Source organism: Coregonus clupeaformis, chromosome 15 (assembly GCF_020615455.1).
Source record: "Coregonus clupeaformis isolate EN_2021a chromosome 15, ASM2061545v1, whole genome shotgun sequence".
Classification (NCBI taxonomy): Eukaryota; Metazoa; Chordata; class Actinopteri; order Salmoniformes; family Salmonidae; genus Coregonus; species Coregonus clupeaformis.
Genome location: NC_059206.1, coordinates 1,970,872 through 1,989,759, shown reverse-complemented (window position 1 = coordinate 1,989,759; position 18,888 = coordinate 1,970,872). Strand labels below are relative to the sequence as shown.

At 42.1% G+C, this 18,888-nt stretch overlaps 1 protein-coding gene across 5 annotated transcripts in view; it reads left to right on the top strand.

The window, feature by feature from the left end:
• The window catches only part of LOC121582153 (F-BAR domain only protein 2), a 76,551-nt gene continuing 57,663 nt past the window's right edge, over positions 1 to 18,888 (top strand). For all 5 annotated transcript variants that reach the window (XM_041897772.2, XM_041897769.2, XM_041897771.2 and 2 more), the window contains exon 1: positions 1 to 207. In XM_041897772.2, coding sequence (XP_041753706.1) covers positions 175 to 207 — 33 coding nt within the window. In that variant the 5' untranslated portion in view covers positions 1 to 174. The remainder of the gene's footprint in view (positions 208 to 18,888) is intronic.

Here is an 18,888-nt window from a genome sequence, read left to right as displayed (position 1 = left end):
AGGCAACAGAACTGAATCTATCTGAAGTAGGTGGAGTCTGAAATAGTGAGGAAAAAGGAGAGAAAAAACTGAAAAAAAGCACACAACAGTAAAGGGGGGAGGACGTCGGTGCAATTGTGTGAATTTTGGTTAAATTACATTGAAGAAAATAGTTGCAGAGAGGAAGAAACCAAGATGATAACGCCCTACTTCCTAGAGAATTTCTGGGTAGGTTCTGCTTTTGTTTATTTTCTTCAGCTGGGTTAGTAGGCTAAATTGTTTAGCTCAAGTCCCCTCCAAGTTCCGCCAGTGAATGTGACAACCGGACATTTAGACATATTCCATAATTTGCTTAAACCCGATTTATGCGGGATCTTGCTGGTGAAATGGAAGTATCTGGGTCAACACGATGTGTTAACCCATTGCCACCTCTACTTTTCTCGGCGAATATTATTTTGCCACCCCGGGGATTGGGCCTCTGTGAATGCTATCTAACATGAGTGCTGAATTGAATCAAACCCTCCTCCAGTCAATTGCACGAATGGCTGTCACGGAGTGTCTTGAAATGGTTATGTCTTTTTCCCGTGGAACCCATTGGGGCTTTGTAGTTGTCATTCACAATCCATACGCGTCAGTTTCTTCCGTAATGAAGTTTCAGTGAGAGTCCAGATGTTTTAACAAGTGTGAGGTAGGCTTATGCTAGTTGATTGTTACAGTGTTGCAAGAATGGCTACTTGTATGTAGAATGGCCAGAGTAAGAATGGCTACTTGCATTCAGCAACCCAACAGCAGACTAAAAACTATGGGCGACAGGGCTTTCAGTTGTGTGGCTCCTCGGCTGTGGAACGCACTTCCAGTTACTGTCAGGGCTGCAGTCTCTGGCCTCGTTAAATCACATCCTGTGCCACGGCTAAAGACTGAGCTGTTCAGAAAAACTTTTAAGGACCTATGTTAATTCTGTTCTCTGTCCACCAGATCGTTGTCTGCTTCTGTGTTTTGGATTGTTTTTATTATTATTATATTTATTTTTTCTTCAGTGCCTTGGGTGTGAGAAAAGCGCTTTACAAATTAAATGTATTATTATTATTATTATTATTATTATTATTATTATTTATGTAGGCATTTTACTGTAACACTGTTGCAGTTTGCGTTACTGTGGAATGTCAGAACAATCAGAATGCATTCTCCCTTAGTGAGCGGTTCTTTGTGGCTACATTGTGACTGAACCAAGTTCCACTAAATCGATTGTCATATTAAGGCCTTTCCCCCATAATGTTTCATTTGCATGTCAAGTGACATGGTTTAGTTCACTGTATCTACCTGTTACTGAATTGCTAATTTACTTCCACTATTTAGAGGCTTACTAGATGAGTAGTTGAAGGGATAGCTTTGTAGTAAAGGAAAGTAGGCCTATCTGTGTTTCCAACAAGATCTTATGATATACACTACCAGTCAAAAGTTTGGACACCTACTCATTCAAGGGTTTTTCTTTATCTTTTCTATTTTTTACATTGTAGAATAATAGTGAAGACATCAAAACTATGAAATAACACATGGAATCATATAGTAACCAAAAAAGTGTTAAACAAATCAAAATATATTTTATATTTGAGATTCTTCAAATAGCCACCCTTTTGCCTTGATGACAGCTTTGCACACTCTTGGCATTCTCTCAACCAGCTTCATGAGGTAGTCACCTGGAATGCATTTCAATTAACAGATGTGCCTTCTTAAAAGTTAATTTGTGGAATTTCTTTCCTTCTTATTGCGTTTGAGCCAATCAGTTGTGTTGTGACAAGGTATACAGAAGATAGCCCTATTTGGTAAAAGACCAAGTCCATATTATGGCAAGAACAGCTCAAATAAGCAAAGAGAAACGACAGTCCATCATTACTTTAAGACATGAAGGTCAGTCAATACGGAACATTTCAAGAGCTTTGAAAGTTTCTTCAAGTGCAGTCGCAAAAACCATCAAGCGCTATGATGAAACTGTCTCTCATGAGGACCGCCACAGGAATGGAAGACCCAGAGTTACCTCTGCTGCAGAGGATAAGTTCATTAGAGTTATCAGCCTCAGAAATTGCAGCCCAAATAAGTGCTTCACAAAGTTCAAGGAACAGACACATCTCAACATCAACTGTTCAGAGGGGACTGTGTGAATCAGGCCGTCATGGTCGAATTGCTGCAAAGAAACCACTACTAAAGGACACCAATAAGAAGAGGAGACCTGCTTGGGCCAAGAAACACAAGCAATGGACATTAGACCGGTGGTAATTTGTCCTTTGGTCTGGAGTCCAAATTTGAGATTTTTGGTTCCAACTGCGTGTCTTTGTGAGAAACTGTGTGGGTGAACGGATGATCTCTGCATGTGTAGTTCCCACCGTAAAGCATGGAGGAAGAGGTGTTATGGTGTGTGGGGGTGCTTTGCTGGTGACACTGTCTGTTATTTATTTAGAATTCAAGGCACACTTAACCAGCATGGCTACCACAGCATTCTGCAGCGATACGCCATCCCATCTGGTTTGGGCTTAGTGGGAGTGTCATTTGTTTTTCAACAGGACAATGACCCAACACACCTCCAGGCTGTGTAAGGGCTATTTTACCAAGAATCAGAGTGATGGTGCTGCATCAGATGACCTGGCCTCCACAATCCCTCAACTCAATTGAGATGTTTTGGGATGAGTTGGATGGCAGAGTTGAGGAAAAGCAGCCAACAAGTGCTCAGCATATGTGGGAACTCCTTCAAGACTGTTGGAAAAGCATTCCAGGTGAAGCTGGTTGAGAGAATGCCAAGAGTGTGCAAAGCTGTCATGAAGGCAAAGGGTGTCTATTTGAAGAATCTCAAATATAAAATATATTTTGATTTGTTTAACACTTTTTTGGTTACTACATGATTCCATATGTGTTCTTTCATAGTTTTGATGTCTTCACTATTATTCTACAATGTAGAAAATAGTAAAAATAAAGAAAAACCCTTGAATGAGTAGGTGTGTCCAAACTTTTGACTGGTACTGTACAAATTAGCTACTGTTTCGTATTATAATGAGTGCATAGGCCCTAGGTGTGTACTAAGTATGAGTGCATGTGGATATTATGCTGCAGCCACCTGCTGCTTTATTGACAGCCTAGGCTTTATGACAATGGACCTTGAAAGGTTCTGTTTCATGCTCAATTTACATCACACACATATACAGTAGGCCTACCATAAAATGACATTTCCCTGACTGAAGGACACAGACAGAAAAGCAGACAGACGCTGCATGTCATGGTATGTAATCACCGGTGGTTGTTCTTGCATTCCATAGATGTTATCTTGAGATCATAAGGAAGTGGCAGCCATGTCAGGCCAGTGTTGATGCCCTCTGTTCTGTTTCATAACAATCATAACAGTCAGTCAGCTGGACTAACCAGACCTGGAAATGAGGTCCTGCTGAGGTGGAACTGTACAGTGGAGAGGAAGGAGGCCCGAAGTCTGGGATACAACACTGTGATTAGTCTGGTACAGTAGGCTGATATAGGCTATGACTAATGGTTGATCACTATCAATAAAGCTTAATTCATGACAATAGAACTAGGCCTAATCTTCATGAAGATAATGTAGACACACAGCACTGACTTCATATTTGTTTATGTACTAGAGGAACCAGTATATGATACAAGGACATGCTTTTCAGAGAGAAGAGCACAAGGTGTAGTTTTACTCTGCCAGATCAAAGTACATGGAGAGGAAGGAGGAGGATTTATAACTGTTATTAGCTTAATATGTTATAGCCTACTACACTGACTGTAGGCTACACAACTGATTGATCACTATCAAGTTACTTTAGACACATTTATCTTGATGTAGATAAAAATATAGGCTAAACAAATGCCACTGACTTGTTGAATACCTTTTTTGAACTATATTTGTACCGGAATAGGGAAACCGGTAAATGATAGGAGGAAATAAAGTGAAGAGAGAAGACCACAAGTTGTTTTTACTCTGACACATTACAAGCACTCTGATGTTCTCAAGTTTATTTCCTCAGGGAGAAAGGCTTTGATATTGTCTGGCCACACAATCAAAAGAAAAGTCTAACCTTGATCTCTTCAGAAAACATTAGGCCTAAGCTTGAATGTCTGTGTTCTGGTTAGTTTGATTTGATTACTCTTGAAAGGCTAAGGGTCACGGATGTCTACTATATAATTTAGCCACAGCTAGCCAGTAAAATATAGTGCCTTTTTACCTAGTTTACTGAAATAAGCTCTGTGTCCAGAGAAACACCTCTGTTAGTTAGTTTTTTAATAATGACTGACTCTGCTCATTAATAACTAGGCTATAGAGCCTACCTCTTGTAGAGTTCATCTAATTTAATTGGGTAAGAGTGGTATCATTGCTAAGCTTAAGCCATCTAAGGAAAAGGGTAGAGAAGATATGATGTTGTGCATGTATCTTGAAGGCTGAGAGAGACTGAGACCCCTGCTATCCTCTCATCTCTCAACCTACCCTTTGTGCTCAGATACAGTGGAAGCAGAGATCAGCTGTGTGGTTAGGATGCAGGACACACACCTACTCTCTCACATACACATTTTACTGAATTTCAAATGTGGACAAGACAGCATCTCTTCCCTCAGCTAAATGGTACCATAGATCTGTCATGATACAACGGGATGCATGAGATAATGAGCATTAGTTCTGGTGCTTTGGTTTTTCGTCACTCGTTATTTGGACAAATCATGATTTCACAGGTGTTGGCATCTTTAGAATTTCTGAAGGCCCATAGCCTCTTCGTTCCAGTAACACGTATGGACCCAGAACTTAATTCAGCATCTGACCAATTACGCAATACTTTCGTTTTGGGTTAACCTATATTACCCTCAGCTGCACAAACAAGTGTTTTAGGAATGAAGGAAAGAGACTCTGTGTGTTGCATCACTTGCTGTGTCACTGCTATGCTTCCCCTTCAATGGATTTGTTACCCACACGCAGCAGGGACCTGTGTTTTAAATACATATGTTACCTCTTCCTATTCTTCTTTGTAATATTTTCTATATATTCTCAGAAGGTTGGGTTGAGAGAGCACTATAGTGTTGTGTGGAGGCAGGGCTTGTGTGTGTGGTGAACTGTCTGTCCCCCTCAGCGTTTCATGGGAAAATAAGATGGCAGTGTGATAAGCAAACAGTGTTAATTGAGCCAACAGCCGTTCACCCCCCCCCCTTCACTGAACAAAAAACATAAATGCAACATACGTTAACTGAGTTACAGTTCATATAAGGAATTCAGTCAATTGAAATAAATTAATTAGGCCCTAATCTATTGATTTCACATGACTGGGAATACAGATATGCATCTGTTGGTCACAGATACATAAAAAAAGTATCAGAAAACCAGTCAGTATCTGGTGTGCCCACCATTTGCCTCATGCAGCTCGACACATCTCCTTCGTATTGAGTTGATCAGACTGTTGATTTGTGGCTTGTGGAATGTTGTCCCACTCCTTCGATGGCTGTGCGAAGTTGCTGGATATTGATATGAACTGGAACACGCTGTCGTACATCGTCGATCCAGAGCATCCCAAACATGCTCAATGGGTGACATGTCTGGTGAGTATGCAGGCCAGACATTTTCAAGGAATTGTGTACAGATCCTTGCGACATGGGGCCGTGCATTATCATGCTAAAACATTAGGTGATGGCGTCGGATGAATGGCACGACAATGGGCCTCAGGATCTCATCACAATATCTCTGTGTATTCAAATTGCCATCGATTTAAAATGCAATTGTGTTCGTTGTCTGTAGCTTATGCCTGCCCATACCATAACCCCAACACGGGGCACTTTGTTCACAACATTGACATCAGCAAACCACTCACCCACACGACGCCATACACACTGACTGCCATCTGCCCGGTACAGTTGAAACCGGGATTCATCCATGAAGAGCACACTTCTCCAGCGGCCATCGAAGGAGAGCATTTTCCCACTGAAGTCGGTTACGATGCCGAACTGCAGTCAGGTCAAGACCCTGGTGAGGACGACGAGCATGCAGATTAGCTTCCCTGAGACGGTTTCTGGCAGGTGGGGCAGAAATTCTTTGGTTTTCAAACCCACAGTTTCATCAGCTGTCCGGGTGGCTGGTCTCAGACTATCCCGCAGGTAAAGAAACCAGATGTGGAGGTCCTGGGCTGGCGTGGTTACATGTGGTCTGCGGTTGTGAGGCCGGTTGGACGTACTGCCAAATTCCCTAAAACGAGGTTGGAGGCAGCTTATGGTAGAGAAATTAACATTAAATTCTCTCGCAACCGCTCTGGTGGACATTCCTGCAGTCAGCATGCCAATTGCACGCTCCCTCAACTTGAGACATCTGTGGCATTGTGTTGTGACAAAACGGCACATTTTAGAGTGGCCTTTTATTGTCCACAGCACAAGGTGCATCTGTGTAATGATCATGCTGTTTAATAGCGTCTTGATATGCCACACCTGTCTGGTGGATGGATTATCTTGGCAAAGAAGAAATCCTAACTAACAGGGATGTAAACTAATTTGTACCCCACATTTGAGAGAAATAAGCTCATTGTGCGTCTGGAAAATTTCTGGGATCTTTTATTTCAGCTCATGAAACATGGGACAAACACTTTACATGTTGCGTTTTTATATTTTTGTTCAGTGTATTAGACCACACACGCACACACACAAGGCCTAGCTACAGTACCATAGCCTCTGCCCTCTCCCCCCCCTGTAAAGAGCCACTGTCCGAATAATAATGGCTGCCTTTGTTTGTTCTCCTCCACTGAGCATCGAATATGAGGTCATCACAAAATGTCATGGCAGATATCGGATAGGAGGATAGCTCCTAACTCTCTCTCCATCCTACTGTATTCGACACATGACAAATAAAATGTGATTTGATCCCTGAATCTCCAACTCCAAGGAATAGTATGTTTTTGTTTTGGGTTGTGGCCATGAGATTGAGTTGTGAGGTCAACCGAGATGGGGCCTAGCCATGTGAGAGGAGAGCTGGAGGAATCTCTTCACTCTCCCCTGGCATCTGGGGTTGGGAGGTTTTAGGTCAACATTGAGTTGGGTAACTTACTTTCAGAGTGGAGTCAATTTATATTTTACCTCATATATATAAGGTCAATAACTAGCCGCCAGAGTTTCTCCTGGTCAGGTCATTTTTAATTTTTAATTTAATTTTACCTTTATTTAACTAGGCAAGTCAGTTTAGAACAAATTCTTATTTACAATGACGGCCTACACCGGCCAAACCCGGAAGACACTGGGCCAATTGTGCGCCGCCCTATGGGACTAGTAGTCATGTTGTCAGGGAAGCTCCTGGCCCTAGACAATTGTATCCGGGAGCAACTTGGAAAGCCAACTATTCCTCTAATTACAGAATGCTTGATTATGAAGGAGGTGTTGTGGAGACAGTGGTAGTATATTAGGCCTAGAATGGTAGGCACTACATGATCATGTTGTTGTGAATAGCCTACAGCGAGGAGGAGGCCTCACCCATAGACCAGACTTTTTTTTCATACAGGGTGTGTTTGAGATTGCTCAGCTTGTTCACAATGCCTGGAGGAGAAGGGGACATCTACTGTTTGTATAGTGTGGCTAGATGGTAGCTGTACTTGCCATGATTGTTGTATATGCGTAATAATATGTAAAATGTTATTTTGTTTTGAGTTCAAGGAAAATGGTACTGTGTTTTGTAAGCTCACGTGGGCTGGGCGCCGCTAGGTGCATGACACTTAAATAAATCAGTCACTACAACCTTGTGTATACTTAAACTCTCTAGTCCAGTGTGAGGGAGTTACTGTTGGTTTGCGTGCTGCCCTGCTTGCCTCGCCGACATGCTGTAGTCACATGACCGTCGGCAGGCAGATTTTCTGATGGTGTTATAAAGGCGTCTTGGTTTACACGTTGTGAGGAGAGCCGAAGTTGATGTAGTGCCTATCACGTATGAATGTTTCAACCTCTGTGTTGAGAAGTCGTGTTTTTACTGCTGTCCCAGACACGTTTTTGAGATCTGAGACAAATGTTGTTGCCTACTCGGGGCGCGCGGCCGTCACCGACACTTGTTTAATGTGACCAGGTCAAAGACGCAATTTGAGGGCGACCGATCTCGTCTTTGAGCAGTCCCAGATATTTTCAAACAGGTTTGATTTTATCCGCACAAAATCTGCAATGCTGTTGTAGTGTGAGATGTGCAACGACAAGTTTTGAGAACGCTGATCAGCAATAGCCAATGAGAGCTCGCCAGAGAAGAAGCGGGTGAGATGATGACGTTGTTTCGCATCATTCTCAAGCAGGAGCCATGACTACTACTAGTAAGTGTTTGTACTTGCCTTTAACCAAAGTGTCAAATAGCTACAGCTCTGAAGTTAACAAACAATGTTACTAAATTCAGAATGTTGGCTAGATATTTCAACTCTATGGATATTTCAACTCTATATGGCAAGCGTGAATGTCTGATTGAATGTGTATAAGGCTGCTTTGAGCCACAGCTCGTAGCTACCTAAAATCGTATCACATCATTGTTTTCGAGACAGCATGGTATAGAGAATCCTCACGACTAGGTGAAGAATCTTGTAGTGTGACCACCATCTGTGCCACATCGTTTAGTGTGCGCACCACTACGTTGGCAACACACTAAACAACTACAGGAAAGACGGTCGTTTTAATGTGAGAGGCTCAGCAATGTTAGGATTTTGAAAGTCCTGTAGTGTCCACCCGTCTTGAGCGTTTCTGCCGCCACAGAAACTGACCCTGGGCTTGTTCTACAGAAACGGACCACCTGCGAATCTAAGGCCATGATTGTGCTTCCGTTGTGGGTGTGGTAGCGAAGCAACCTTTTATTTGCATGCAATTAACATACATTAATATGGACAATTCCACGTTACCGAATTACACTTTGACTCAGCTTTTTCACTTTAAAATGTATACCAAACAAAAGCCATTGAGTTCAAATAGGGCTGTCCCCAACTAAATAAATTATTGGTCGACCGAAAGTCGTTAGGCTGTTCGTTGAAGAAAGAACAAACAATCGACCAGTCGACTAATTGGGGTCAGCCCTAATTTCAAAGTTTAACTCTATGCTCAAGGACTACTTTTAACAATTTCCACAGAAAAATGGACTAAAACTAATATAGTGGAAGAACTGTGCAGATGCAAACTTTGGTAACGGAATTACGGCAAAATCTCCCTCAGGTTTATATGTGACCACATTTTCCAAAAACTCTTAAATATCTGTTCCGAATTAAGATTCAGCGATGTGTCAGCTATGCCATGGCACCTTGATTTTGAAAAAAATCTATTTTGGTTATTGAACTAGGCCTGCAGTAAGTGAAGTGGATTTACACCCGCTAACGGAATTACATCATGGGTCCGTGATCTGTACTACACAGAAATGCATAATTATGGATATGAATGTCATTTCTCTTCATGTTTCTCAAGTTTGGACATCACATCGAAGCACAGTAGAGTACAGTGCAGTACAATACAGCAGAGTAGAGTATAGTTCAGTAGAGTACAGTAAAATATACTATACTGTACTATACTATATTTTTCTTTACTGTGCTCTACTCACTGTACTGTGCTATCCAAACTTGTAAAACATGCGTCTATGATGGGTTCAGATTTGGTCCAGTCCGGTCCGTCTGTGGACATTAACATCAAGGGTAATGTATGCATGCATGACTGTAAGTCGCTTTGGATAAAAGCGTCTGCCAAGTGGCATATTATACACTGCTCAAAAAAATAAAGGGAACACTAAAATAACACATCCTAGATCTGAATGAATGAAATAATCTTATTAAATACTTTTTTCTTTACATAGTTGAATGTGCTGACAACAAAATCACACAAAAATGATCAATGGAAATCAAATTTATCAACCCATGGAGGTCTGGATTTGGAGTCGCCCTCAAAATTAAAGTGGAAAACCACACTACAGGCTGATCCAACTTTGATGTAATGTCCTTAAAACAAGTCAAAATGAGGCTCAGTAGTGTGTGTGGCCTCCACGTGCCTGTATGACCTCCCTACAACGCCTGGGCATGCTCCTGATGAGGTGGCGGATGGTCTCCTGAGGGATCTCCTCCCAGACCTGGACTAAAGCATCCGCCAACTCCTGGACAGTCTGTGGTGCAACGTGGCGTTGGTGGATGGAGCGAGACATGATGTCCCAGATGTATTCAATTGGATTCAGGTCTGGGGAACGGGCGGGCCAGTCCATAGCATCAATGCCTTTCTCTTGCAGGAACTGCTGACACACTCCAGCCACATGAGGTCTAGCATTGTCTTGCATTAGGAGGAACCCAGGGCCAACCGCACCAGCATCTGGTCTCACAAGGGGTCTGAGGATCTCATCTCGGTACCTAATGGCAGTCAGGCTACCTCTGGCGAGCACATGGAGGGCTGTGCGGCCCCCAAAAGAAATGCCACCCCACACCATGACTGACCCACCGCCGGTCATGCTGGAGGATGTTGCAGGCAGCAGAACGTTCTCCACGGCGTCTCCAGACTCTGTCACGTCTGTCACATGTGCTCAGTGTGAACCTGCTTTCATCTGTGAAGAGCACAGGGCGCCAGTGGCGAATTTGCCAATCTTGGTGTTCTCTGGCAAATGCCAAACGTCCTGCACAGTGTTGGGGTGTAAGCACAACCCCCACCTGTGGACGTCGGGCCCTCATACCACCCTCATGGAGTCTGTTTCTGACCGTTTGAGCAGACACATGCACATTTGTGGCCTGCTGGAGGTCATTTTGCAGGGCTCTGGCAGTGCTCCTCCTGCTCCTCCTTGCACAAAGGCGGAGGTAGCAGTCCTGCTGCTGGGTTGTTGCCCTCCTACGGCCTCCTCCACGTCTCCTGATGTACTGGCCTGTCTCCTGGTAGCGCCTCCATGCTCTGGACACTACGCTGACAGACACAGCAAACCTTCTTGCCACAGCTCGCATTGATGTGCCATCCTGGATGAGCTGCACTACCTGAGCCACTTGTGTGGGTTGTAGACTCCGTCTCATGCTACCACTAGAGTGAAAGCACCGCCAGCATTCAAAAGTGACCAAAACATCAGCCAGGAAGCATAGGAACTGAGAAGTGGTCTGTGGTCACCACCTGCAAAACCAGTCCTTTATTGGGGGTGTCTTGCTAATTGCCTATAATTTCCACCTGTTGTCTATTCCATTTGCACAACAGCATGTGACATTTGTCAATCAGTGTTGCTTCCTAAGTGGACAGTTTGATTTCACAGAAGTGTGATTGACTTGGAGTTACATTGTGTTGTTTAAGTGTTCCCTTTTTTTTTTTTTTTTTTGAGCAGTGTATTTATATTATATTAAATTATTATAAGGGTAGACTGACTAAATTTCAATTACTTTTCAACGTCCATGGAATGTTAGGTGTCGGTCGGTGCTCAGTGGGTGAGGATGCTGGTTAAACTAAATGGAAAGAGGAGGCTCATGGGTAGGTGTCAGTAAGAGCTGGGAGAGGGCAAGGGAAGGGCTGTCCAGACTCAGTGTTTTAAGACTTTTGGTTTGACCAACAGACAACAGAAAGAGGGGAAAAAACGTTATGAGCTGAACATAACAGTATGTCAGTGGAAGGGAGGACAGTAGCAGGTGACCCAACTGGTTTGTGACTATTATGATTTCCCATTGTAGCCAATTCAGTTGCAGTAATTCCGTAACAGATTTTTTTTGGTAATTTAGTTACCAGTTTGCTAACGTAATTATTAGTTTTAATTACTTAATAATTCATAAACAGTAAAATCACTATAACTAATTGGTAGGTCTACCATTACTTGTTACTTCTGTGAACTTTCATTATCCTCACTCCTCATGAGAGAGAAAAATTAGAAAATATCTTAAAGATATGTGGGGTTTTGGTAACAGAATTACAAGGTAAACAATTTCTCCAAAACTAAGGATGTGTTGATATTAGTTGACATGGGTCTTTACGTCAACATTATTTTGTTGTGATGTATTTCGGCGACTTTTTCTAGTAGGTGTTTTCTAAGACCCCTTTTCCCTCTGTTTATCCAGAAATTAAAGCCTTTTTTTTGAGGGGGGGGGATATTTATGCCTTAATTTCCCCCAAATAAAGACTCTTAGCTTTCATTTGAAACCCAATTTGATGTGCTCCTATGAACCTCACATGTTGGTGCTCATGGGTCCTTTAAAAAAAAGTTTAATTATTTCTTTTTTTTTCTCCCCAATTTCGTGACATCTAATTGATAGTTACGATCTTGTCTCATCGCTGCAACTCCCCAACGGACTCGGGAGAGGTGAAGGCTCGAGAGCCATGCGTCTTCCGAAACATGATCTGCACTGCTTCTTGACACACTGCTTGCTTAGCCAGCCGCACCAATGTGTCAGAGGAAACACTGTCCAACTGACGACCGAAGTCAGCTTGCAGGCGCCCGGCCCACCACAAGGAGTCGCCACGATGAGACAAGGAAATCCCGGCCGGCCAAACCCTCCCCTAATCCGGACGATGCTGGGCCAATTGAGATTCAGATGGCACTCTATCCCTGCTCTTCGAAAGAGATAGTGATGTATTTTTTAGTTCACTGCAGTGATAGAGCGGTGTTTGAACAAGGGCTTAGTGCGTTTTGTACAGACAATGATGTTTTTCCATAGCTTTCATTCGGCCAATGTGGGAGTGCCCACCTGGGTTTTAAGTACCGTTTGCCAACTGCTCTAAGGCTTATTTTGGCTTCATCACTGAAGCAGTTTCCACTACTGAAGATTCTTTGATCTGATATTATCTGATCTAAATGTACACAAAAAGTACAAGAGAATGCTCCTGGCCAAGCTCTAGCCTAGCGAGAGCGAAGAGAACCGGAGATTGCATTCTTGGCCTCTTATGGGGCAATATTTATTTACTCAGTGATGGTCAATGATGATTCAGGGAGTAGCCTCAACCAAGGATTGTAGCGCTATTTATTTTAATAAGAAAAATAAACCATATTTTGTTTTTCCATATCTTATGAATCAAATCATGAAATTTGGATGAAGATACGTCTTCTGGTCTGGGGGTTAATGTGCTCTTTAGTCTGGTTGCTATTGCTAATTTTCTCTTCTATTCTAGTTTGTCTGAGTATCAAAGATACCTTTTTTTTGGTCTGGTGCTATAGTTTTGCTCTATGCACAGCAATTTTATGTTTTCCTTTGTTTTCACTTACCAAATCCATTTTATTCGCCATTGTGTACATTTCATGCTTGGCTCAAATGGGAAGATTGATGCTAACTGGCTATTTCCCATCAATCTAATTTAGCATCATTTGTTCGACCGAAAGCAAACGGAACACTTAACACAATGTTAGTGTTGCTCAGACAGATAATTGCTTAGACCAGAGAGAAAAGCCACAGGCCACCTCTTGTTAACTAAAGCACGATTTGCTAAGTGACTGAAATTAGCGTGAATTCATGATCATCAGAGTTCAGTTCTGTACCGTCTCTCTCTCACTACAAGGCATTGTCAAACCACAGTACCACCAGGTTTGGTACGCACGCACGCACACACGTGCACACACATGGTAGGTAGAGAAAGGGTATAGGAGGTGGAGGTGGAACAGACAGGTTCTAATGCCATCCATTACATAAGCAGCAATTCAGCCATAAACGAATAACTTCCTCGGAATATGGAAAGTTGTAGTCTTATTGCTGACTACATGTGGTTATATTGGCCTAGAATGGATGCCTCTTATTGGCATAGAACCCTGGCATAGATTGAAAGCCAGGCACATTTCACAGGACATTGTTGTTCCTCCCACCCTTCAGTTAGATTTAGGATTTTGTCATAGACTATAGTGGTGTGGACATAGGAGTGATAGGAAATTTGATGGGTTTAGCTGGCAACAGTAGCACATGATTAGCAGCATTGATGGAGTTGTTGTTGGCACGTGAAGTGTCGCTACATTTAGGTTGGTGCTCTGATCAGTGATCAGTGCAATCATAGGGTGCGGGACTAAAGGCTAGCTGATGGAAATGTCAATTAAATAATGTATGGGCTACTTTTTCCACAAGGGCCTATAGGCAGGGACGGCCTGTTCAATAGGGCGATATGGGCGACGCACTGCCAAACGGGAAAAGGAAGGGATTTTTTTTCTAATCAATTATATCACGGCAACAGTAGTTATCAGTGTTGTAATCTATACGTCTGATCTGCCACAGTGCCACACTGCCACTAAATGTCGAATCAGGCTAAAGTCGTGCTTCAAATGGCTCCACCCCCTTTTGGGGCGATTTCAGTCAGATTGAAAATCGCCCAGAACTTCTGTCATAGACTCCCATGTAAAATCTATTTTTTTCAAATTTCAGAGCCTTCAATACAATCTCAATGGGTGTCTGTGGGCTTGCACTTACGCGCTTTCGTCACATGAACGTAACTAAGAAAAGAGAGGGTAGCAGCGTCAATCAATTCACTACTACTATCAACATGGCTAGGCTTCAGTGCAACTCGATTGTGTCTTTGAAAGAATTTCCTTTTGTCGGCGAACAAATGAAGATAAATTGGCACCTGAAACAATTAGGACCTCCCAGACCAAATTTAATAATTCAACAGGTTTCTACTAAAAGGGGGGAAGTCCTACACCCGAGGATTTTCCAAAAAATGGTACGAACGAAAAAATAACATTGCCACTCAACTGGATGAGGGATACAGGCTAGCTGTCCGCCGCCACAACGATGAGGTTAGTGTTGATAATCACAAGTTTACTGGAGAACTGAGACCAAGTAGAGACTTTGGACAGGGTGGATATGGTTATATTGCGATATTGTCAATACAGTATATCGTAAAGTATCACTATGTAACTCGATTTCTTTCACCCCAATCCCTCAAATTAACGGTAAATAACTGAATTGTTTGCCCCACATTTAGCTAAGATGATTAGCTAGCCAGCTAAAATGTTTTATTTAGTTAGCAGTCGCATCTACAATAGTTTACTGTCAATAACATGTCTCCAAAAATGACGTGGTGTCTCCAATTGTGTTGACATTTTACAATTGCGATGCGCATCCATGAGTATCCACTTTCTGTAGCTCAGCTGGTAGAGCACGGCGCTTGTAACGCCAAGGTAGTGGGTTCGATCCCCGGGACCACCCATACACAAAAATGTATGCACGCATGACTGTAAGTCGCTTTGGATAAAAGCGTCTGCTAAATGGCATATTATTATTATTATTATTATTATTCCAGCCTTGTGTAGGTCTCCAATTTTGTCCCTGACATCCTTGGAGAGCTCTTTGGTCTTGGCCATGGTGGAGAGTTTGGAATCTGATTGATTGATTGCTTCTGTGGACAGGTGTCTTTTATACAGGTAACAAGCTGAGATTAGGAGCACTCCCTGAGATCAGTCAATAAATGATTCTGGTATTGACTTATATGCTGCCCCTGTCTTCATGTTGTTGCTGGACATATCTTTTTAAAAATGTGTGTAGGTCACCTAAATCATCAGAAAAATTGCCCCTCCTGAGAATTTTTTCAGGAGCCGCCACTGCCTATAGGTATGTATAAAATACATTTTGTATTTTGTTTGTCAGCAAAAATGGCCCAACGTATTTCCTCTTATGGGAGAATATAGACTAGTTGTGAACTGACAGAGACGTACAGAAGTAATGTGAGGGGTGAGTGAGACGGAGTGTGAGAGACTGAGAGCCCTTACCAACGATTTAGACTACCTCCACAGCTGGCTCGCTGTTTAGCTGGTATCCTCTCCCTCAGTGTGTGAGGGGAAACAAGTGTTCCCAGTAGAAACACACACACACACACACACACGTACACACGCTTTCTCTGGAAGTACTGTCCAGTATTATTTTTGTCAACCTCTCACATGGTCATTGTAGTGGCTTTAAAGGCCCAGTGTAGTAAACAATTGGATTTTCCTGTGTTTTATATATATTTCCACATTTAGGTTGGACTAATACTGTGAAAATGATGATAATGCCCTTTTAGTATAAGAGTTGTTTTAAAAGACCACCCAAAATGTGTATTTTGTTGGGATGGAGTTTTGGCCTGCCTGGTGACATCAACATAAATCGGTTAATAGTCCAATAAGAGAGAGTTCTAAACCTCTCTGCCAATAACAGTTTCCCCTCCCAATAAGACCACTCCCAGACAGTCCTAGCTAAATTCTTTGCTAAGAAGCTATTTTGGTTTGTTTTCAATTAAAATGGTCAAAAATAATCACAGTAAGGCACTTAATTGTTACCCTGAAATTATTTGATATTGAGATAAAAACTGCTGCATTTGCCGTTTTAAGCAATGTCCAAACATTCTCTAATAACTAACAACTTCCTTAGATGCTTTACAGAGAAGGTTCCAACATATTTTTAATGTTTCCAAGAAAATACTTGATATAGTTTCTTGGTATGAACAAAAATGTAAATGTATTATACTCACAAAAGGCCCAGATTTGTCACACAGTTCCATGATGATGAATGACAAAGCAAGAATGATTTCCAGTAAGGATAAACATATTCCAAAGCAATTGATGGCAAAAAAGGAAATTTGATAAAGGTAAATCCAAAGGTATACTCCACAAATGAGAGGTATTAAACGGTTGAAAACTGTATCGTAGGTGTCTTCTAAGCAGGTTCCATTCACCTGTTCCAATCAAGAGTTCAACAGACACCATCTTAAAGGAATAATCCACTCAAAAACTATCTTTTAGTATTTTTTCAGTAGTCTACTGTTGATACAGTCCCAAAATGGTTTCCATGACAACAATCAAGTTTTCAAGATATAGATAGCACTTTTTTGGTTACTACAAGATTCCATGTGTTCTTTCATAGTTTTGATGTCTTCACTATTATTCTACAATGTAGAAAATAGTTTAAAAAATAAAGAAAAACCCTTGAATGAGTAGGTGTTCTAAAACTTTTGACCGGTAGTGTAAGTAGCATGATGTTGTATTGTGGTAAATGTAGCATGATGTTGTAGTGTGGTATAAAAGTAGCATGATGTTGTATTGTGGTATAAAAGTAGCATGATGTTGTATTGTGGTATAAAAGTAGCATGATGTTGTATTGTTAGTGCTGAGTGATTAACCGAAAATGTTGTTGGGGGGGTATTAAACAACAAATAGACCAACGTCGGTTCCTACCTACAATTATTTGAGTCTCTAGAGTAGTTGTCACCAACCGGTCGATCCTGACTGGTTGCATCACCGCCTGGTATGGCAACTACTCGGCCTCCGACCGCAAGGCACTACAGAGGGTAGTGCATACGGCCCAGTACATCCCTGGGGCCAAGATTCCTGCCATCCAGGACCTCTATACCAGGCATTGTCAGAGGAAGGCCCTAAACATTTTCAAAAACTCCAGCCACCCTAGTCATAGACTGTTCTCTCTGCTACCGCACGGCAAGCGGTACCAGAGCGTCAAGTCTAGGTCCAAAAGGCTTCTTAACAGCTTCTACCCCCAAGCCGTAAGACTCCTGGACAGCTAATTATGGCTACCCGGACTATTTGCACTGCCCCCCCACCCCCACCCCATCCCCCTCTTTTACGCTGCTGCTACTCTGTTTATTATTTATGCACAGTCACTTTAACTCTACCCACATGTACATATTACCTCAATTACCTTGACTAGCCGGTGCCCCCAAACATTGACTCTACCGGTACCCCCCTGTATATAGCCTCCCTACTGTTATTTTATTTTACTGCTGCTCTTTAGTTATTTGCTTTTATTTTTTACTTATCTATTTTTTACTTAACACTTATTTACTTAATACTACATTTTCTTTTTAAAAAACTGCATTGTTGGTTAAGGGCTTGTAAGTAAGCATTTCACTGTAATGTCTACACCTGTTGTATTCGGCGCATGTAGCAAATAAAATTTGATTTGATCACGATCAACTAGTAGATCTCCAAGGCATTCCTAGTCGATCGCCAAACATTTCAGTAAAAAACAACAATGATAAAGGCATGCGTTCCTTTGATGGTAGGTGCACCCGATTCAGCTGCCCTGCTTCCGGGTAGGCGAAGTGTTCCCATTTTTAACCATTTCAGATGTCTGAACGTACAAACTCTTGTTCCCAGCGGGCCCGGAGAGCAAATCAAGTGCAGTATAGGTCTACCACTGGCCAATCGGATGGCTCAGATTACCGTGTCAGCAGTAATGTAGCAGGCGTAAAAGAAAGCTACAGCAAAGTTGATACTGTGAGATTTCAAAACTTTTAAAACCATGACTAGAGAGAGACTGTCAACGAATACAGCAAAGAGCTGCTGTTCTTACTCTGCACTGTCAACACTTTTTATGCAACACTTTTACAAACCATAAAATGCGCATTCTTCCGAGGCACTACAACCAGCACTGCAGCTGTAATGAATGAGTAGGAAAGTGTATCGATAGGCTTGTTGTTTTATTAGCGGCTTGGGCCTTTTTTAATATCGAGGAATATTTCACTTTCTCTGTTCATAGGAGTAACAGCATGAATTTCTGCATGAGGCAGAAATAATGCAGTGCGACTCGAGTTTAGCCATCAGCTGGAAGACTGTGTCCCTTTTTGGTCAGTGTCAGCGGAGGAAAGGGAGAGCGGAGGGACGTTGAGAGGTGGACCCTCAGTCTGCTGCTCTCTCCCTCCGCTGAGACTGACCATCAGATGCAGGCACCATCAGCCCAGTAAAATAAAAAGCAAATTATTTAAATGTATGCTCCCTCAGCTGTGCCTCACAAGTAATACAACAATGGATCAATTACCGGTGTGATCATATAGCCTACCTCAAATGTTGAAATATACTTTTTTTTTAATGTTCCGTACAACAATGCATTGGTAGGGCAATTCAAGCAAAGCCAATATGTGGTGATAATGTATATAGCCTACTGCACAAACCTCATTGCTACAGTACTGCTTTTAATAGGTTAATGTTGCACAGGCTTACGTTTTTTAAGTAATGTTAAAATAAAATGTTAGCGGTAGATCTCG